At 39.1% G+C, this 21077-nt stretch overlaps 3 protein-coding genes across 3 annotated transcripts; 1 reads left to right on the top strand and 2 right to left on the bottom strand.

Moving 5' to 3' along the window:
* On the top strand, positions 809-6449 carry LOC109720640 (nuclear pore complex protein NUP88). Its single transcript, XM_020247880.1, has 9 exons — positions 809-1282; positions 1925-2076; positions 2396-2518; positions 2640-2784; positions 3129-3190; positions 3356-3572; positions 4339-5241; positions 5478-5727; positions 6011-6449. Exons 1-9 carry the CDS (start codon positions 869-871, stop codon positions 6259-6261), a joined length of 2517 nt encoding a protein of 838 aa, XP_020103469.1. The 5' UTR covers positions 809-868; the 3' UTR covers positions 6262-6449.
* Positions 6882-14072, bottom strand: LOC109720230 (26S proteasome non-ATPase regulatory subunit 1 homolog A-like). The gene is made up of 14 exons (XM_020247189.1): positions 13742-14072; positions 13100-13163; positions 12890-12995; positions 12693-12804; positions 12424-12592; positions 11724-11858; positions 11296-11651; positions 11056-11191; positions 10725-10973; positions 10151-10371; positions 9775-10033; positions 9046-9278; positions 8306-8822; positions 6882-7632 (listed from the first exon to the last, which is right to left on the bottom strand). Exons 1-14 carry the CDS (start codon positions 13879-13881, stop codon positions 7294-7296), a joined length of 3036 nt encoding a protein of 1011 aa, XP_020102778.1. The 5' UTR covers positions 13882-14072; the 3' UTR covers positions 6882-7293.
* Positions 14555-20938, bottom strand: LOC109719989 (U-box domain-containing protein 51-like). The gene is made up of 10 exons (XM_020246848.1): positions 20773-20938; positions 20328-20404; positions 19564-19682; positions 19265-19470; positions 19120-19171; positions 18128-18284; positions 17401-17829; positions 16235-16990; positions 15386-15489; positions 14555-15289 (listed from the first exon to the last, which is right to left on the bottom strand). Exons 1-9 carry the CDS (start codon positions 20936-20938, stop codon positions 15412-15414), a joined length of 2040 nt encoding a protein of 679 aa, XP_020102437.1. The 3' UTR covers positions 14555-15289; positions 15386-15411.

Genomic DNA, 21077 nt, shown 5'->3' with positions numbered 1-21077 from the left:
TTTTACACCAGCGAATCATATTTATTTAATTTGGTTAGACTCAATCAAAAGAAAAGGTGGTCAAAATTTAGTAGATTATTTAATTATTAATATAAAAACTAGATCAGTTAATATATAGCATTACTAACTATAATCCTACTTGAAATAACCAGCCATTTTAGATCAGGTATGGAAAAAATTACACCTTTTCTTTCATAATAATTGAGAATTAAAGTGCATTATATATACAATACTAAGATAATATCAAGGATATGTTTGTTTCGTCGAAATTTGGGTGCAATTAAATGTCACTCAATATATTGATCTACGAGTCGAGCGTTTAATGATAACCCGCGAAGTTGGAGATTAGACAAGGAGAGTGATTGGAGGCCTAAGAGCCGTGAGAAATGGCTCAAACTTTGTGCGTGAAATGAGGTTGTTATTTTTGTTTATCCAAATAAAAATAAAATCGGACGTACAGCCAAAACTCGCCACATGTGACAACCTTATTTTGGTAAAACAAGCAAAGTCTTAAAAAAATTCAAATAAAAAAAAATACAGGAACTGTCCCGTAATTTGGGGCGGAGGGATTCTCTCCCATCATGTGATTTGGAAAGCTGCGACTGTTTATTAAAAACACAGGATATTGGATTACCAAATCCCGGATCCGACCCGATTTTACTATAGAATCACCAAATGCCCGGTATAGGTCATATAGGTTTAGCGGGTATTGGATTACCAAATCCCGGATCCGACCCGATTATACTATCCGGGGCGGCAATGTGCTCTTTTTAAAGCGCCCTAGAGTGTTAGTCGCATCACCCGGTGAGATTACCTCCTCACTCCGCCGCCGAATCGAAACCCCGCGTCCGCTCCACACCCTCCACCAATGGCGATCATGAAGGCGCCGTCCCCGCCCTCGTCTCCTCCGCCGCCGCATGGAAGCGACGGCGGAGGCAGCATCCGCCGCTCGCCGGCGCCGACACCGGCGCCGCCGGCGCCGCTCTCTCTCCCCTCCGATCCCCAGAAGAAACCCTCGCTCGAGTGGGTTCCGCTTCAGAAGCACCCCGTCTTCGCTAGTAGAAGCCCTATCTCCTCCGATTCCGGGGAGCTCCGCCGTGGCTCCGCCGCTTCCGGCGGCGGAAGCTCGGCTGCGTGGGACGCCGCCTTGTCGCGGCTCTACGTGTGGGACTCTGTCTCCCGCTGCGTCCACCGACTCGCCCTTCGGTTGCGTGATCTCGATGCCGACTCGGCTTCTTCTACCGATTTTAGTGTCGTCGTCGAGGCCGCGATCCCTTCTGAGGTCGATCGTCTCTCTCCGCTTCTATTTTTTGGATGTTTTAATGAGATTGAGTTGCTCGAATCCTTTAGATTTATGAAGTTTCTGCTACTTTAACTTCTCCATTGTTTAAGAACTTCATCTGACATTAAACACGTACAGGTTGATCCATTTTGAACTTGTTTGAGTAAATTAGGTCGAAAAGTGCGATCTAGATTAAGCTTATAGAAATGCTTCAATATGTCTGGGTGAGACATGTTAGTTGTTTTGGTGCATTTGTTGGTGAACCCAAACTGTTCGTATCATTGTATTCGTTCACTTTGTATCTGTGCAATTTATTTATTGGTTCAATTTGGAAGTTAATGCTCATTGTTTTTTTTTACCTAGTACATTCGACACTTATTGATTGCAAATTTTAGAACTATGTTACATGCACTGTGCAAATTTTAGAAGCCAATACAAAGCAGATACAAGAATTAACTATACTCTGAAAATGACAAAAAATTGAACAAGGTAATCATGCTTGTATAAAAACCAATGTTTGCATCCTCTCTACCTTTCCACTTCTGTTACATGTGTAAGCTGTTTGCTTGTCTGATTTCGAACAATCGTTTTTATTTTATTTTTTTGACCGATAGCCTAATTAACATTACTTTTGATGTGCAGAAGCTGATACCAGATACTCAAATCCCATCGATTGTCTCTCATATTTCACTAAATGCAGATGGCTCATCATTAATTCTTGCTGGTTCCGACTTCCTTAGAGTCATCTACATATATGAGAGGATCTCTGTTAATGGCAACACAGTTACTTGCAGGTTTTTATAAGGACATTGATATCTCAAATCTTGTTGCATATTTTCATTGTTAATAAAGCTAATTTTAATTGTGTGATCTGGGCTATTTTGATGTAGTTGACTATGATATAAAATTTTACATACATTTCACATTTATACACTGCAGCATGTATATGTGCTCTTACAAAATCCTTTGGGATTCATAACTATTCCAAATTCCAATGCCGTCTACTTTTTCTATCATCTCTCTGCTCTTATTGTGGCCTTCAGATAGCTTGTCTAAATTTTTTGGGATTTCTTTGGCTTGTTAAAAGACTTATTAAATTGGATAGTCTGGCAGGATGGTGTCAGTCGCTTCTCAAATCTTAACTGGTGAAAACAGTGGATTACAAGCTTTACAGATATCCTGGCACCCTTTCAGTAATAGTCATTTGGGAGTTTTGACATCAGATTCTGTTTTCAGGTATGCTTCAGAAAATGTTCAACTACAAGGAAAAAAGAAAATACCATTTTCTTTGCATCAGTATTCATTAAAAAGATGTATTCTTCATCATAAGAGGCTTTTAAACTTCTAATTTTTGCAGGCTATTTGATCTCTCTTCTGATTTAGAGCGACCAGAGCAGGAATATTATTTACAGCCCATCAAACCTGGAAGCTGCCACAATGCTGTATCTATCTGCCCGGTGGCGTTCTCATACGGAGGCCATCATTTGTGGGACAGATTCTCTGTGAGTACTAGGACATGTCTTTCTCAACTTAATATATTTGACTTATGAGAATTTCGGACTTTCAACCCAATTTTGACAATTTTATTAGTTGCTAGACATCGACACCACAAAGAAAGAAAAAAAAGTAAAGTGAGCAGTAGTACTCTACTGGCTTTGAAAGACTGACCAGCGGTTCAGGATTTTGTTAGTTGATAGTTGACAAGCATTATCATCAGTTATTCTTTAGACTTTTAAGACACCTTTATGTGTAGTATCCACACTTTCATAAGGTCAGAATGTGGGTTGATCTGCTCTTTCTTATTTGTGCTAATCTTTTTATACTAAATTGTTTTTTATATCTGCAGGTTTTTATCTTATTCAGCGATGGTTCGATATATGTCCTCTGTCCAGTTGTTCCTTTCGGAAGGTACTGTTACAGTTTTCAAAGCTTTTTTTTTTTTTTTTCTATTCTTGTTTCCTTTGTTATATTTTTTTGAGAACAGAAAGTTAATGATGCTCTATATTATAGAGAAAACCCAACACATCCTGTTTATATCCTAATTAATAGCAATAATCGGCTACTTTCTTGCAGCCTTTTTAACAGAAGATATATTCAAGAGATATATGAAGATGTTATTGCATTTGGGTTGACGTCATTGAACCCAAAAATCGTTAGCAACTCACGTTTGGCCATTTCTTGGCTAGAAGCAACATTTCCTGATGTAGCAGATCAATCAACTGAAGTTGGCAGTGTTTCACTAGCAAGAGCTCATGCTTATGCCCCAGTAGATGCATCTCTTTCATTTCAGGCATGATTCTGATTTATTATGCGAATTTCTTTTTTTACTTTGGTTACTTGAGTTATGCATTGGTTTTATTTGGGAGATTTATATGTATTCTTCTTTAATCATGTGTCCTCTGTTGATGACAGTATTTATTAGCCACTCTTATAACTACCGTAAGACAGGTAAAATGTTTTAATATGAATTTGGAAATGAAACTGCATTACATGGTTTCGTAGAATAACTGTTCCATCCATGCAGTACATGTGTAGTAGAAAAGTGATAATAGGACTTACACATGTATTTCCATGAGTTGTGCTGACCTTCCTTTCTGTCCATCTGTTTGTAGTGAGTGGTTCTAGGCATCTAGCACTTCGAATCTTACTCCTCTTCATATATGTACTATCATAAAAACATGTTATTTTGTGTGGCTTTGGTTTGATTCTCAGATTCGACTTCCAGTAATAAGAGTAAGGCTGCATACTTCTTGCATTTCAGACCTAGAATTGATGTGTCTTCTGCATTACCCTGCTCTCTTTCTTCATCTACGCGAGTTTTTTCCTTTTTTGTGGATCCATAATGAGTGTATTAGCAGATATCTCGGGAATGAATTAGGTCAATGTGCCAGATTTAGGTTGGATTACTGTATTGTCTAGTTTAATGAGCTTCTAAGTGATTTGGCGCATTCTTTGGCCTTGTATTGTTTTATGTTGTAATGGTTAACTGCAAAAGATACTTCAGCAGTTACATGGTGAACAAACTTATATGGTGAACAATCTTGTGGATAATGCAGGGACCTCTCTGTAAAGTTTCTCATGGTGAGGAAAATAACAATATTGAAGGCAAAGCTGTAGGTTTTCTTTACAACTCTGTAGGCAAAGATTCAATTATTGTAACTGCCTGGAGCAGTGGGCAGCTCCAGATTGATGCCTTCGCTGACGAAATCCAGCCTCATTGGAATACGAGTTTTCCCCCTCGTCTAGATATTGATAGACATGGGGATTTAAGGGGTTTTGCTATGATCTGTGAATCAAATTTTCAAGATAATTCTGCTTCAAAACTTCAAAATCAACTCGAAATGGGATCAAATTCTAGTAACAATGTTGATTCAGTTTGGTTGGGTCCATCACCTCCTTTGCTAAGACTAGCTCTTGTAGACTTGGCTCTTCCAAATGCAAACCCTAGTTGCATGCTATCCTTATTTCCTGATCCTCTTGTTGGAGAGAGATTTTACTGTGTTCATGGTGGGGGAATCGACATGGTATCTCTGCACTTCCTGCCGTTCTCAGATGCAGGCACCAATCCAAAACCACCATCTGTACATCCTATTCTTGCCACGGGCAATGAAGAATCTTGCTCTCCTTTCCTTTCAGGTTTTGTTACTATAGCCGATGCGTATGGCCATTTGCAGATAGTTGGAATCACCCTTTCTTATGAATGCATTGTTGTCGAGATGAAGGGCTGGAAAGAACCGATGCCCATTAATTACGAATTTGATAGCAAATCTGCCAATGATGAAGAAGCTGCTACTATTCCTGAATTTATAAGCAAAGAGCTTCTTGCGGGCCCAAAAACGATCATACTTCCTGCATCAGCAAGTCTTCGATCTTTGACAGCAGACTCCATTGAAGGCCGATCGACTCTTCATCACTATATCAAGCTTTTCCATGAGAATTATGTCGAGTATGCTCACAAGGTAACAGAACATCAATGTTTTCATTTTCGATCTTTCTTTTTCTCATGATAGTCCTTTTGCATTTTCTTAAAGGGTACTTGTATACAATCTCTTTGGATAATATCATTCTGTTAGAAAGTTGTAGGCCTTGGTCATTATCAGTCTTTCGTGCTTTGTTTGCTTGTTATTGTGTATCAGTGCCAGTTGAATATTTTCGTGGCTGATCCTCTCTCTCTCTCTCTCTCTCTGCTATTTAGGTCTATATTGAGCTGAAAGAACACGCAGACTATCTGAAAACAGTAATCGACGCCCAACAGAAACGCTTGCATGCAGTGAAGCAGTCACTTGCAAGATATGAAACCAAAGAACAAGGCATAAACGACAGAATTGATCGTGCTTTTAAGGTATATGAGCTTCTAGAAATGCGTCTAGAGAGCTTCAAGACATTGCCGGCAAGAAACAAGAAACCATTATCAAGAGCAGAGCGTGAATTCAAGGCCCAGCTTGGTATGCAGAAGCTCCTTAAACATTCTATGTGGCTTTGGTAAAAATGTGCGGATATCTTTTCAACCATTAGCCATTTTGAGATCTCGTCATTCAACCAACAGTAGACGAAATAAATCTAATCAAAACAAGCAAAAGTTTAGGAGTGGTTTATACTAGTTATTTAAGTTTGAGGGGTCTGTTTTAAATGACCTATAATTAAGTGGGTCTCCATAAATTTAACCTATTGTCTTGTGGATCTATTATTCCCATATATTAACAAAATTGTTATGTTAATCAATTGCAGATAGGTTTGGAAATATCGAGTTAGACGCATTACACTCGGCCATTGAAGCTCTGAACGCAAGGATGAAGAGGTACAGCCAACCTTCCCTGGTCGGGAGCTCACCGCAGCAAACATCATTGAGGGGTAGAAACTACATATCGGACAATCAAATGTCGCTGTTAAAATCGTCGCTGGAGAAGCTTTCAATCATCAATGAACAGAATACCCAGAAGCTAAAGCTTATCGAGAATGAACTAAAAAGCCAGGAGTAGAGCTTTTTTATAAATATACAGTGTAAGTTTTGTACCATTTCGGGAATGTTAGTGTCTGTGTTTCATATATTTAGACATCGAGATAAATTTGATGGCAAATCGATTTGACTCGATCCTTGGCTCTTAAAGTAAACTGTGCTGTTAACTGTAAATTAGCAATTCAAGTATGGATTATTCCACTTGTAATATTTATTATCTTGTGAGCAACAGGTAGCGGATTAAAGCCATGATTTTATCGCAAAAGAGTGGAGTTTTTTTAGGCCCTTATTATCATTGTTCCTGTAGAAAAAAAATGTTTTATATACATCTAAACTTCCTAGAATTAGAAAAAATCAAACAACTTGTAACAGACTCCATGCCCAATTTAGATTCCACGGTAATGTCATACGCACATACGAGTTGCATATAAACAGTTTCAAATTTGGGTAATACGACATTTATCATCATATCTGGGAAATAAAAGCATGCCGGAACCCAAATTCAAATCTAAAAAAAATTTCCAACTGACGCAAACCCACATCCGACCCTCTGCTGGAATTGGGTTGAATCAGATATCATCCCAACACATTTCCTCCTAGCATCAGTTGTAATTGCCTCGGCGAAAAACAAACAAACACAAGTAGCTTCAAAGACAAGGAGCACTAAATAACCACCATGAAAACCTGTTCAGATAGGCAATTTCCAACACTTGTACGACACGATCTAATCGTGTCCGTAGTTCCCCGAAGGAATTTTGATCTGATAACATCAAAAGGGCGGGTCGGGTTAATAATGCGAATACATCTTTCGCCCAAAGCCCCAAGTGCAAACCCTTATACCATCAATGAAGTCTAAATACCCCCCACCTTTTCCCTCTTCTAAAAGTACATTGTTTCCCTTGCCAACAAATCTCACACAAACTATTTCAAAGAATAAAAAGACGAAAAAGGATTTAAAATTTAAACATCAGATAGCCATCCTGTCATGATCCACCTAATATAATCGCCTTTAAGCCGAGCTTCCTGACATTAGCAAGCATCATGAGGTAGAGCATCATGAGGTATACTCAAAAGGCTGTGGGGGCTGAGGCTCCTCATCTACCGCCATTGCCGAAGAGCCTGACCCCTGCTGAGCTGTTGCAGTGGTGGATCCAGAATTGTTAGGGTTTGTGGCCACAGCAGATGGGGCGTCGGTGAGAGCGAGCTCCTCAGCTTCCGCCGGCTGCAGATCCTTTAGGAGGATAAAGCCAGAGGGGGCCGGCTTCACTGGAACATATCTACTTCCCTCCAAAAACTTTATATATTTCTCTTGCGCCGGGACGACACGAGCCGGATTCGTCAGGATTTCGAATGATGGTTCGGGCTCTGCCTTTTTCTCAGGCGCGCTATCCACCTGAAAGTGAAACACAGAATGTCAAAATGAAATCATGAAATAAAAAATAAAACATCGTATAGCTTAAAAACCTCAATATATCTGAATGCAGACTGAGATACAGTAACAGCCACAAAGGATCAATTTTACTAGTTTTCTTTGACAGAATTTTTTTCGATGGATGTGGCACAACCTAATGCAATCCCCCATCAAGGTTTGGGACCGCCAGTTGATATATATGAGGTCAAGAACATGGTTGTTTTGATGGAAGTGGACATAAGGATTCAAGGCCAAAGCTGGATGAGTTTTGTCATTTGGTGCCACCACAAAACTCTCTAAGTGGACTTTCATTGGTGAATGTCTTCAACTAGAGGAGAGAGCCAAAGTGAATAATTTAAAGTTGGGTTTAAACTTTCTAGATTTGTTATGTCTTCTGTCCACAAATAAATTTAATGCACCTAAATTTTTTTTAAAAAAATCAATAATCTAATTAAGATATTCTTACTATTATCATAATTGTAGTATAACCAAGAACTCAATACAATAATAATAAATCGAGTAGTTCATATAAACTCAAGAAACCATCAATAGAGGGACTGGATAGAATTTTTACAATACAAGAGTGGCTGATAGAATATTTGAAGCACAAATTTAACAGTCAATGAGGAGCAATGAGGAAGGCAGATATTTCTACCTGCATAGCATCAGCATCCTTCTCAGGTGATTTAATACCCTTTCCCGAGGCCGAACCACTAGAACCTTCTCCACCAGAAGCCTTCTCCAAAGAAGCTTTTTGTTCAGCATCTTTCTTCGCCCTAGCTTTAGCTTTTGCAGTAGTTGATAGAACAGCAGTTGGTAGCCTAGCTGCGGAAGTCGATGTCGGAGGTGTGATCGCTCGCGGGTACTCAAACAGGGATGGTTTAGCGTGCGATAAGAACTCAAATTTCGGCACTTTTAGGTCATAGTTAAGCCCGATGAATGCAGTAGGAGAGAAGGCAAGGCTGATGAAGTAGAGGAGCGGATACCAATACCAGAATTGGCTGAATACTGCAAGTCCAACAACTGCTGTGATCTTATCGTGCTTCGTCCGGGATAGGAGTTTGATTGTCACGTTACGACCGCCAGCATCAAGGATTCCAGAAGCCAATATGGCACCCATCTTGCTCATTGTGTCTTCATGCTTGTCGAGAATAATTTTCTCTAATTGTCGCCTAAAGAGCATTGGGATAAATAACAGAGATATTATAACTTGTTTCAAATGATAAGCAGTAAAGACGGGATAAAAAGAAAAGGTAATAACATATGACAACTCCAACTGTTGGCCATTTTGAAATAATTACTCTAACATTATTTTTCTAATTGGTACACCCTCAATTTCTGCCTGTTTCAATTTGAGGGATCTAAATGAAAATAACTTGTAGCTGGAGGGTTCACCTGAATGTTCCAACACGAGAATCACACGATTCATTAGTCTGGATCATAACCATAGCCATTGCAATGAGGGCCCCCTGACGGACGAAGTCGACGACATCAGATGTTAGAGGCTCCAGCAAAGAAATTGCTTCGCTTAATCCAGTGCCAGCACAGGAAATACCAACAGCTAGAGCCGCACCATAACGCACATGCGGATTGTAAGATTCAGAAAGGAGGGATACAATTCTTGGTGTCTGCATTGGTCATAATAGAGAATGAACTAACTCAGATATTGGACTACAAAAGTTTAAGAACAGGAAAATGCAATTCTTGCTATAAGCAGTTCAATGGCTCAGATTGACTAATAGCTATAATAGAACAAGCACATATATAAAGTTACACACTCAAATAATAAAGGGAATAAAGGAAATGCTAGTTATTCTTATACCAATATGAACTAGAAATAAATGTCTGAAATATACAGGGGATAACAATCCATACATTTCACTTGATGAAGTGATGCACTGAGCCAGAAAGCCATTTAGGCTTTTTTTCTGTCTACAATTTAAAGTTTCTATTTCTACTATGATGGGAAGCAATTTCGGAGAATTTTTTTTTAAAAAAAGATACTGTTAATGCTTCTTTAAACAGTTAAACTCAAACAACATTTCTTTAGAAGCTGCAACCTAAACAAACAAGTCCTAAATTATGTCAACTCTTCGTAAGAATAAATAGCAGTATATGTATGACCTGCTCAGGTTCGGAGTACAAGACGAATCCGAGGGCCAGAACAGCTGTCCTTCGTACATCATCACTGACATCCGATACAGCGAAATGCAGCAACTGGTGGATGGCTTTGTTGTTCGCAGTTCCCCTGTAGGCTAAAGCCAAAGCATACATACCACCATAACGAAGTATAGGATCTTGATCTCTAGTCATTTGTTCGATCAAAGTATCAGCTTCTTCTTCCCTTCCATAAACTGTTAATGCAATTCCAAGAGATAACCCCCTGAGGAATAGAAATTTTTGGATAAACAACCATTAATTAGCAAAAACAAATCAAACTCCAAAAGCAAACATATTACTGCTGAGCATGATGGCATCAATTAGCAGAAACCAAAATTACCTAATAATTTTCTCATGCTGTGTCTCATGTGCATAGGCAAGCATCTCGCTTGCTTTCTCACTAGCAGTCCCAACCATAAGCAAACCCATGCTAATACCAGCTGCTTCACCAGCCACAGCACTATCTGTATAAAGCACGTTCTTTATATCATCATATATCTCCTCATCTGCTGTTCCAAGAGCTGCGAGCCCTAAACCCAAGCAAGCTCCATGCTGAATAACCTGTATGGCCCAGTTCAAAGTTACAGTATAAGCTTTGGTGCATCAGTTTGGCTAAACTGTAGGAAAAACCCTAACAAAAATAGCGATTTTCCCATTGCCCCCTTGAAACATTAAAACCTGCATTTTTCCCCGCCATCCAAGGTAACAAATATCGCCTGAGGAGCACGGAAAGAAGAGGGCAAAGTCATGGAAAACCACCAAACCAGTACCCCAAGAGGGGCAATATATGGGTTCTAACATTCAAAGGGCAGCAAAATGACAATCATGATATTCACAAAGGGTTTCAACAATTCAGCCATACTATCTAAAAAAACCATAACAGTTAAGGGAAGCAATCGAGGGGAAAAGAGCACCTCTGCACTAGTATTGCGAAGGCTTTCACGGAGGAATTGTTTGATGCCCTCGCCATGGTTGGCATGAATTAAACCTAGGGCATAAAGGGCCCCACCTTCTGAGTATGGACTGCCACCACCAACAGCACCATTCTGAGGCAGGTATGGTGCCATCAAGGACCTGCCTTGTTGAAGGTGGCCTCTGTGAATTACGCCTAATCCAGCAGTAGCACTAAACTTTGCCCAATTTGTTGCTCTGCTCAACCATTCCTGCCATGGAGTAGATAATGTGAAAATCCAGAGATATTATTGCACGACATTATCATAAAGAAAAATTAAGACATAATGGTACCAGGTTTTCCCTAAGGAAGGTGTCTACTGTTGTTCCAGCATGCATTATTGCGTTTGCACATATAGTTGCACTGTGGCAAACACTGTTTCTCATTTCCACTGATTGTTTAATCGTCTTCAAAATCAAAAGATCTGACCTGTTAAGAAGAACAATCACACCAGTCACTGACAAATTCCAGTTTAACAAAATTCAAGGTAATGGCAAATATCAAAATACTTGGGGAAGAATGGGGATGTTCACCTATTGTGGCTATATAAAAATTGTAAAGTCAGCTGAATTGACATCTCTCCCGACAATATTCCTTTGATTTTCGCAAGCCTATCTGCATATGCGACTTCATTTGGATCCACAACGCGAGCATTCCCATTCGGAGTTTGAGAATCCACATTCATATGGACATCTTCAGCAGCAACCGAGCTGTCCGCACCTACAGTACCATTTTGGGAACTAGGTAGAGTGGATTCAGGACTAGGGTTTCCTTGGCTAGGAGATTGAGGCCTCAAAGTTGGGAGACGATTCCTGACGTTTAGGAGAAAGGCTTGATTTTCATTTTCTACAAGATCAAAAGCAATCTGAAATGCTAAGAGAGCATCATCCTGAAAAAGCATAGAACCACAATATGTTAGTCCTTTATAATGCAGAGGACAGAAAAGCTAAAAATGAAATACCTTGGTTCCAGAGAGAAGCTTCTCCAAAATGTTTGCAACAGCCTCGGGATCATTTAAAAACATAAGACACTGGCAAATACTCAAGTAATCGGGAGAAGGCAATCTTTGATATATTTTAACAAGAAGGCGAAGAACCTGTAACCAGAGGAAGCAGAAGAACAAGGGCATTAAAACTATATGTGGATACATAGAAGCCAAAAATCAAACACCTGCACAAGGAGCACAACAAGTTGCACAAACCCATTCTTCATGTCATTTCAGTGCCAACAATGTTCAATGTTCGTGTAGTGTACAGGACTAAATCTTGATTACCGCATACATCTACATGCATATAAGTAGACTACATTTTCTTAAAAATTAAATTTAACGGGACCTATTATCATTAATTTAAGCATACTCTTAAACAGTTTTATAAGACTTTGTCTTCCATACAAAGCAATAGGCTTATCTGGTTGTATCCTAAAAAGAACCATACAGCTAAATAACAAATGATCTGTTAAGACAAAGTAGATTTTCCCTAAAGCTTCTTAAAGAAATGATTGTGATCAAGAGAAACAGGAATTTTTCTAAAATGCTAGTTCAAACCAGTGAAAAGCTTAGAGATAATATGTATGTACTTTCAAAGCACCCATAGCAGCTAAAATTGCAATGCATACATACAAACTTGAAGAGCGGAGCATTATCATCACCAAGAACCTACCTCACAACGGTATTCTCGATGGTTAACAAACTGATGGGAAAGATTAATGCAATATGAAAGAGCACCATGAAGGTTATCACTGCGAGTGATCGCTTCCTCCAACTTATCCAATCTCCTGCATTCAACAGCCATTCCCATGGCTTGCTGATATTTTCCATCCAAAATACACCTGTCACAAACAATATGGGGATGATTTATAAATTTGGAATAGATCCATGGGGTAGCTGATGCATGAGAGAGAGTTGAACAAGCACAGGAAAATGACGTACTTGTCCAGCATTCTTTCCACAATAGCCTCTAATCTGGGATCCACTTTTGCTTCTTCATCAGCAGATTTTGAAGGATTCAACTTGAGGCTAGCATATTCATCTAGAGCTTTAGCTACAGAAAGCAGAAAATGTCACATTAGACCAAACCCACACATAGAAGATACTACAAGATCATTATAATTGAAGTAGATTTCAACCTAGAAGTGTATGAGCATAATCAGAATCCTCGGACACGTCAAACAGCGGTCCAGCACCGAGCGCATATGACAATGAGTCATTAAGTTCACCGAGGTAGTAAAAGACCTGCATAGAGAAATGACAGCTGTGAAATCTAATGACTCCCAAAGAAAAAAAATTATATATGAACAAAATTCCATGCCATTAGAGGAAAAACTAAATAATGTTACCTTAGAAACAACCAATGCAGCAAGTTGCCGTTGATTAAATTCCTCATCTTCATACAAACTCTCTCTGGCAATACAAAGCAACAAATGAGTCGTAGAAAGGACAATAGTTTCAACCAATTCATAAATATATAACATGAATCATCGTAAATGAGCAATTTTTCCACTAAAACCAGCAAAAGGAAAAGAAACCAAATGCAAACACAAATAACAGAGGTTAAAAAGACCTATACTATGCAACTGAAATCGCCTTCACCATTTTGCTAAATCACAAAGCAAATTTGGGTTTTGGTTAGTAAACTTCGACCAATTCCTTACTAGTAAGTAAGAAATTTCAGTTTTTTCCAGCAGTTTTTTTAACACTAGAGAAAGAAAACAACTTTACAAGATCACAACTTTTCCTTTCCCTACATCTCAAATCAATAAGCAGACAAAAAAGTTTCGCCTAACGAACTCCAATCCCTCAAACGAAGACAACAAAATTCATAACAAAATCACACATTTTCCCGTTATTTCAACAGAAAAAAAACTTAATCCAAACCTAAATACGATCAAAAACAGTACAAGGACTAAAATTTTTCCTCGACAACAGATCGGGATCGGGAACGGCGCTAGGGTTAGGTTAGGGTTAGCGTGGATGCTCACATGGTGGGCACGCTGGTGGAGATCTCGGGCCAGAAGAGGTGGACGTGGGAGTTGAGGTTGGCGAGCGCGTGGAGCTTGAGCTCTGGGTGCGGCTCGTGGAGCATCGCGAGGAGCCCGCTCGCGGAGCTCACCACCGCCATCTCGGCCTTCCTCCGGTGCCCGTGCGGTGGCGGCGCCGCCTCTGTCGTTGGGACAACGAGGAGAGAGAGAGAGAAAGAGAGAGAAAGAAGGGGGAGGAGAGAGAGAAAGAGAGCGAGAGAAGGGTTTACTTGCGGAGGGAGCAAGGAGCGGTGAAAGAGTCCTATAACAGCGTAACACACCGATCGAAGGGAGGAGANTTTTTTTTTTTTTTTTATACGCGGCGGGTCGAGGGTGTCGGATTCGGCTACGGTTATCGGGTTCATACTCGAACCCGTAATCATAGTTGCTTGGTTTTTTTTTTTTCTTTTTCTTTTTGCATTAAGAAATAGATTGGGCTAATCATAGGACAAAAACAAAAATAACCAGGATCGTCTTTTCACAGCCAATGGAAGGGACTAAGGTAATATTTAGCACCAAATAATATTAAAATAAAATAAAATGTGTATTGTGGTTTTACCATGTGCATTTATGTAGGTGTAAAGTTAGAATACTCTTCTTTTTTTTTTTTTCCAAAGTAAACATTATATTTACTTTCTCCTCATTTTCGGTAATCAGGCATTCGAATTGATGGTAGGTACTGTTAAATAAATTTAGATTATTTTGAACTTTCTAAAAATTGAATTCGGTGATTTTATAATATTATTTATCTAGTAAAGTTCAAATACTGTAAATCGTATTTAACGATACCGATCGCCAATTTCGATGCCCTATTATCGGAAGTAAAGTGGCAGTAAATGATGCAGTTTACTTTCAACTATGAAATAGCATATTTGATTGTCAAAATACTAATATATTTATTGATTATTTGAGTTTAAAAGCATCCAATAGTACCCTGCTGAGGTCGTCTTATCCAGTGTGTTGTTGTTTCTTTAGCTATTCTTGCACACAAGGTGTTTGATGAAATATGCCATAGAATTATGAGAGGATTGCTTGTAAATGCAATTTAGTACAAACTCTTGTAGTATTGTGCCAAGTTATTTGTATTTGTAGGGATGCAACTTGCCTTCTTAGTGTGTTCTAGTGAGTTATACATCTCTTACCATATATTTTATATAACCTGTCAATCTCATAATTCATTTAAAGAGAGAGATATTGTCATTGTTTACAACCGATTTAAATTAGAATTTGTTTGTACAGAAAGAACTTCTTTGCCTATAGCTTTTGGTGTAATTGTGATATACAACTGCTTTTCATGTAAGCTTTAGTCCAATCAATAAAAAATATAGTCGTATTAAACTTTCTTCGCCGTTTTATTGCTTCAGAAGTTCGGTAGTTTTGTTCCTCCTCCGCATGCTTAAGCCAATATTGCCTCTACGAAAAGAACCAACAGCTGAGAAGCACATCTATTCGGCCGTGAAAAGCAGATTTAAGGTAGAATTCTCTTTTCCGATGTGGTAACAAAGCTGCCTGAAATAGCCGCTATTAATAAAAATACTTTCCGCAAATTATGTCAACCTCAAAGCATTAGCAAAGTTTGGTACAGTTGGGATATAAAACGTATACCATGAATTGGTTTTGCTCCCAATCCGTCAGGAATAGTATGCACTTGATCGGCTTCTGGAGCTTTCATATCCAGATTGTGTCGGATTAGCGTCAGTCATAAAATCCTGAAATAGAAAAGTAGAATGTAGCACATATTACTCTTGCTTGCCTTATATTCACTGTTCAGTAATTACTAAATACGATATGTCGCTCATTCTTTATACCTCTCTATAAAGAATAATACAATGTACTGTAAGAGATTGATTAAGAAGATTCAGTGCCGACACTAGTGATCTCTTATATGTTGTTCCATACTACTATTGCCATAATTTTAGATAGTATGAAGCTATCAAGCGTAAGTGCTGATTATTTATCTGAAGAGCTGCCACAGCAGTGTCCAGAATTGGGAAATCCTATGGAACCGTCCAAAACTTATGTATTGTCGATGTAGTTTAACAGTATATTTTGGGGTATGAGTGTTATTTGATGTTTAACTAGCAACTTATGTTTCAATAGAAGAGGATTTTCCCTTCCTGAAGACATACTGAAGTATCAGATCTTTCAATTTTTCTTTGCATAAAATCATAAAAGAAACTGGATATCCCATAAAATTACTCAAAAGTATAGTTGACGAGCCCACTTCTCAACCGTGGCAGCTAGTTAGGCTTCGGATTTTAAAATTTCAGTCATGATGCTTAGCGTGGACATCAAGTCTGAAAAGTTAAACCACTCGCTGACTCCCACGTGTAGAAAGTCAGCTCTTCAACTACATTTTGGTATATTTTGATATATCTGCAGTGTTACTCGTGTATTTACAATTTTTTTTTTTATGCTTTGTTATTGCCTCTAGTGCAAATCTATCAAACTTACCGGCATGGAAAACTGCCCACTAAAGGACGTTGCAGTTGAGCTACTCCCCATGACACAAAACTGCAGATTCTCCTCTCCGAGTGCTCTCAATCTATTAAGCTCAGGCAGAACCACCGTCCCCAAATCTGGCCGGTCTTTCCTTCTCAATTCAGCACACTTCAGTGCCACCTCCGCTAACCGGCAGGCATCCTCCACCGGCCAGTCTGCCACTGTTGGATCCAACATTTCCCTAAATGTTCCCTTCTCGATCGCCCTTTCCACATAGTGTGTCAACCCCATTGGTGGTTTCGCTGTAATCAGCTGAAGCAAAAGAATTCCGAGAGAATATATATCCGACTTTATACCAAGCATTCCAGTTTGCTGGTATTCAGGATCAATATAACAGAATGTTCCGGCTGTTGAGGTCATTCTATATTGTGTTACATTGTTTGCAACTGATGGAGGGACGAGGCGTGCCAGGCCCACGTCGCTGATCTTGCTGACGTAGTTTCTGTCCAGGAGGATGTTCGCGGGCTTGAGGTCACGGTGGACTAATGGTTCGGGCTTTGTTTGGTGCAGGAAGAGGAGGCCTGTGCCGATCTCTGCGCTTATGCGGAACCTGTGCTGCCAAGGTATGGGTGGTGTGTTCCCGCGGCGGAACAGACGGTCTTCTAAGCTTCCATTAGCCATGTATTCGTAGACAAGGCAACCGTATTCTGGGCATGCACCCAGAAGGAGAACCATATTTGGGTGCCTGATGCAGCTTAATATTTCAACCTGTGTATTTGCATGATTTTTTACATGTTAGCATAAAGCCATTACTGCATCAGTTGTCCATTCTAGTTATTTTGCACAAAAGAAACTGTTATTTTTCATTTTTCGAAAAATAAATGTGACACTTGTCATTGTTGCAAATTTAGCCGACTTTGAAACTTTTAGGAATAAAGTTTGCGACCTTAGTTGAAAATTGCGCATTGATTGTTTAAAAATATGCACAAAAACAAAGAGTGTTATTTAGCAAATTCAAACAAATGGATTTGTTTATGCAAAAATTGCATTATTTTATTTGAGTACCTTTGGATTTGCCAGCTCTGCATTTTATACAGTCCATTTGTTACATAATCTGTTTGCATAATTATGTATCTGCAGTGTATTTAAGTAGCTCTCGAGATTCTTATAAGTTATACCTCTTGCTGAAATTGTTCTCTCCCTTGAGCTGCATCTGGACGGAGAACCTTAATTGCAACTGGTGTGTGATCCAGATAACATTTATACACTGGCCCATATCCCCCTTCTCCGATTTTACGGCTATCCGCAAAGTAATCTGTTGCTGCTTCTATCTCTACTATAGAGTACTTCCTGTACCTCGCATCCGTCTGTGCCAAAGCAGAGAGCGCCTTCTTCTTCTCTTCGGATTCTTGAAGTGCTTTTTTCTCTGCATTGATTCGTTTTTGTGCTTCTAACTCTGCGATCCTCTTCGAGGCTTCGGCTGCTTCCAGTGCCGCCATGCACTTTGTCCTCTCTTTCTCAGCTAACGCCAAAGCTGCTTCTTCCGCCAGCCGAGCTTCTCCCAGCCGGTGTGCTTCCTCCAGCTTCCACCGGTGGAGCTCCATTGCCTGCAATGTAGTTTCATTCTCAGTAAGAAGTCCTCTTTCGTTTTTTTCCTTTATTTGAAAAGTCTAGCTATTGAATATTTCTAGACTGATGATACAGCAAAAGTAGGGGCAAAAAAGAGTTGAATGATATTCTCTGATTCAGCTACCAAATCTGAGATTATTGTTTAGAATATGTGATGGAGTATTTATCCTTAAAAATATCCATATATACTAACATGTTAAAGTATTTCCAGATATAATGTGGAACTTCCACAATGTATGTAGTATCACAATATATGTGGTAAAGCGATACTCTTACCTTTTGTTTAGCCACAAGTGCTTCTCTGCAGGCTGTACTGTACATATCCATAGTTTGCTTAAGTTCTAGCCGCAGCCTCTTCATCTCGGCTTCTATATCTTCCTGCATGTTCAGAGAAAGCCTTGTCAATGTTACAATGACTAAGAATGGTATACTTCTTTTTTATTGCAACGAGTTACGGCAATTTATTTGATTAATAATACTTTATAATGATCAGTTAGATTAATAATACTTTATAATGATCAGTTACATCTGTCTTTTGCCGGAGTTTTGCATGCACAAACACTTATATTCCTTCAAAATGCAGGAATATATATAAATGTGTGTGTGTGTATTTATGTGTGTGTATCTGTGTAAATATCTCTTTAGTTTCTTCGCAGAACATGAGCTTATTTTAAACTTTGTTTTCATAGGGTGTGGTGTATGTGCATTACCGTCACACCATGGGATGAAGAGCTCTCAAAAGAAGCTGAAGAGAATTCGTTCATTATGTTGTTTTGCGGTGACTGCATCATCTCGAAGCTCCGATCAAAACTGTCCGACATATTTGATAACCTTGCATTAAAGCCACGATCTGTACTCGGCCTTCCGTTACTCACAAATGATATGTCGCTTTCTGGCATCATCTCGCCGCTCATTCTTGATGCCGGGTAGCGTCCTCCCCTGCCGAAAGGTGACCTGTTCCATGTATATATCTATCTTGTAATTTGGTATTGGGGAGAGATAACTTGTTATTTCTTGCAATATTATATCATCCTTTTTATGTGAAAAAATAAGTAGCAGGAACCAACAAGTATCATCATTTTCAATTTCCACTCCTGAAATATTGAAACTCATATATTACTCCATTAGACTACAAGATTTCACTGCTTGGTTAGCCTTTATTAGTGCTCAGTTAGGTGATACGGGACAATAGGTGCAATATGAAAAATGTTTTTTTTTATGAAAGAATTTCTTGCTTCTTTAGTCAAAAAAATAATAAAAGAAAATACCTGATCGAATCCTTCTCAGTGTACGGATTCCGAGTCTCCCATGCTGCCTCAGCTGGTAATAGAAAATTTCACAATCAGATTGATTAGAAATAAAAGAAGGGCCTTTTTTCCATTCAAAGCCAAGTGCAACTATAAAGAAACAAACCTTTCGTTGCATTTAAACTTTGTTGGTTTACTAAGTCGGGTTTGATACTTGATTGGTTTTGGATTTGAGCACGGAGCGGCGACACAGCTGGTGCGGCTCGAACTGCATTCCGCTGGGAAGACACCTTACCTTTCGAGATTACATAGACGGTGCAAAAATCGGGTGCATTTCTTGAAATACTGGTTGATACATCTGTGCCTTTAAATCTTTGAGACAAGAAAAATGATGAATAAAAAATTTTTAGGCGGTGCCTTTAAGAGATTTTATGAGGTAAATTGTTCTGAATCGTAAACTTTTACCTGACAAAACCTCTTGATGGCGCCCCAACGGCGAGCTTTTCGATTGCAGCATGTGAGATGAATTCTATAACTGCCTTTGCTACATCAGTTTCATCCAGTATTATGTCTTTGCAGTGTACCTGCCGAAGAATATGCAAAGTTGGTTGTTGCGATGGTTTTTGTAGCGTCTATGAATTATCTTTCTATGCTCAGTAACTTCTAAATGACATTATTGCATTTGAATTAGGCCAAGTTAATAAGTTTTCATCTTGTTTTCTCTGTATTTGATCTGAGGTGAGCATATTGGATTCCCGGTTGCTTCCATTTGATAATAACAGTATTTTTTGAATCCAGATTGCAGCTTTAAGAAGATGAAGGGAGAACCTTTGTTTTTACGTGCTTTTGAAATCAAACAGGGAAATTTTAGCAAAAGCCTGCTGTAACATATAAAGCTAACAATGAAGGAGAATCTGGTGATTTATGAAGACCATTGAAATGCCAATAATGATAAAGTGCTGGTAAGAGAAAGGTCACAAGCTCAGAATCTACAACAGCATTGTTCTTTTGCCGAAATATGCCTATCTTCATCCATGTATATGTTCAGTTTTGTCGAAAAGATTATTTCTATTTTTGGTTTAAGTATATGTTTCTGATTAACGCGTAATGCAATTTCTCTTTTTACACATCTTTACGAGATACTAGTAAGAGAAAATATTGAAGAATAAGGTTAAATTTTACAAACTTTGATGCTTGCGGTGAAGAAATTTTAGCAGAGGGTAACTCACATCTTTTCTTTTGCAGAAAATTCTGAAGGGAATGAATATGTCCCTCGCGCCATTTGCAGAATCCTCTTGAAGCCCCGCTGTATCACATCGTAAGCAAAAAAAGGCGTAGTTAGCAATTGTGTTTGTATAAAATATTTGCTATTTTTTCAAATACTTGTATGTGCTCATGGCGGTTCCTGGGTTGCCATTTTAGATTGTCTTGTACTACTATTTACTTTAATCTACACGGTGCGAAAATATAAGCATCCATAACCGAAATTGCTGTAATCAGTTAACTCAGTATTGCCACCTTGCTTGTTATTAGATTGGATTTTTCCCTGACCCCCACAACTTGTGTTCTTTTCGCCATTTTTGCTGTTTTATCTGTTTGTGCCGTAGATTTATGTGCTTGCCTGCGCGTCTTATATGTGAAATGTGAGAAAGGGGGAGAGAGACAGAGACTTACAAGAAGGTGTCTTGCCGGTATTAACATGGATGAGGGTAATGGTTTGGCCTCTAGAGATGATGTTGTCTAGAGCCCACTTCAATGCATTTTGGCTCCCTTTGTCCTTGTCAATGGCAACCGCAACTAACGGGAACGCCGCGCCCTCACTGTAATCTCTCTGGCTCATTCTCTTGATCCTCTCTTCTCTTCTTCAGCACGATGTCGACGCGATCATAAACAATCTTATTACACACTCAAAAAAGCACCACTTCCTCTCTCTCTCTCTCTCTCTCTCTCTCTCTCTCTCAGGGGGGCCAAGGAGGAGC

This window comes from Ananas comosus, linkage group 14 (assembly GCF_001540865.1).
Source record: "Ananas comosus cultivar F153 linkage group 14, ASM154086v1, whole genome shotgun sequence".
Lineage (NCBI taxonomy): Eukaryota > Viridiplantae > Streptophyta > Magnoliopsida > Poales > Bromeliaceae > Ananas > Ananas comosus.
This window is presented reverse-complemented; position numbering and strand designations above follow the sequence as displayed.

Excerpts from the sequence above, each read along its gene's own strand:
- LOC109720640 (XM_020247880.1), top strand. The coding sequence starts at position 869 with ATGGCGATCATGAAGGCGCCGTCCCCGCCCTCGTCTCCTCCGCCGCCG. Across the intron at positions 3,573-4,338 it reads ATGCATCTCTTTCATTTCAG|GGACCTCTCTGTAAAGTTTC; the intron begins GCATGATTCTGA and ends TGGATAATGCAG. Across the intron at positions 5,728-6,010 it reads TGAATTCAAGGCCCAGCTTG|ATAGGTTTGGAAATATCGAG; the intron begins GTATGCAGAAGC and ends AATCAATTGCAG.
- LOC109720230 (XM_020247189.1), bottom strand. The coding sequence starts at position 13,881 with ATGGCGGTGGTGAGCTCCGCGAGCGGGCTCCTCGCGATGCTCCACGAG. Across the intron at positions 12,996-13,099 it reads CTGCATTGGTTGTTTCTAAG|GTCTTTTACTACCTCGGTGA; the intron begins GTAACATTATTT and ends TTCTCTATGCAG. Across the intron at positions 10,034-10,150 it reads CAGCATGAGAAAATTATTAG|GGGGTTATCTCTTGGAATTG; the intron begins GTAATTTTGGTT and ends TCTATTCCTCAG.
- LOC109719989 (XM_020246848.1), bottom strand. The coding sequence starts at position 20,938 with ATGAGCCAGAGAGATTACAGTGAGGGCGCGGCGTTCCCGTTAGTTGCG. Across the intron at positions 19,471-19,563 it reads CCATCAAGAGGTTTTGTCAG|ATTTAAAGGCACAGATGTAT; the intron begins GTAAAAGTTTAC and ends CTTGTCTCAAAG. Across the intron at positions 17,830-18,127 it reads CACTTGTGGCTAAACAAAAG|GCAATGGAGCTCCACCGGTG; the intron begins GTAAGAGTATCG and ends ACTACATTGCAG.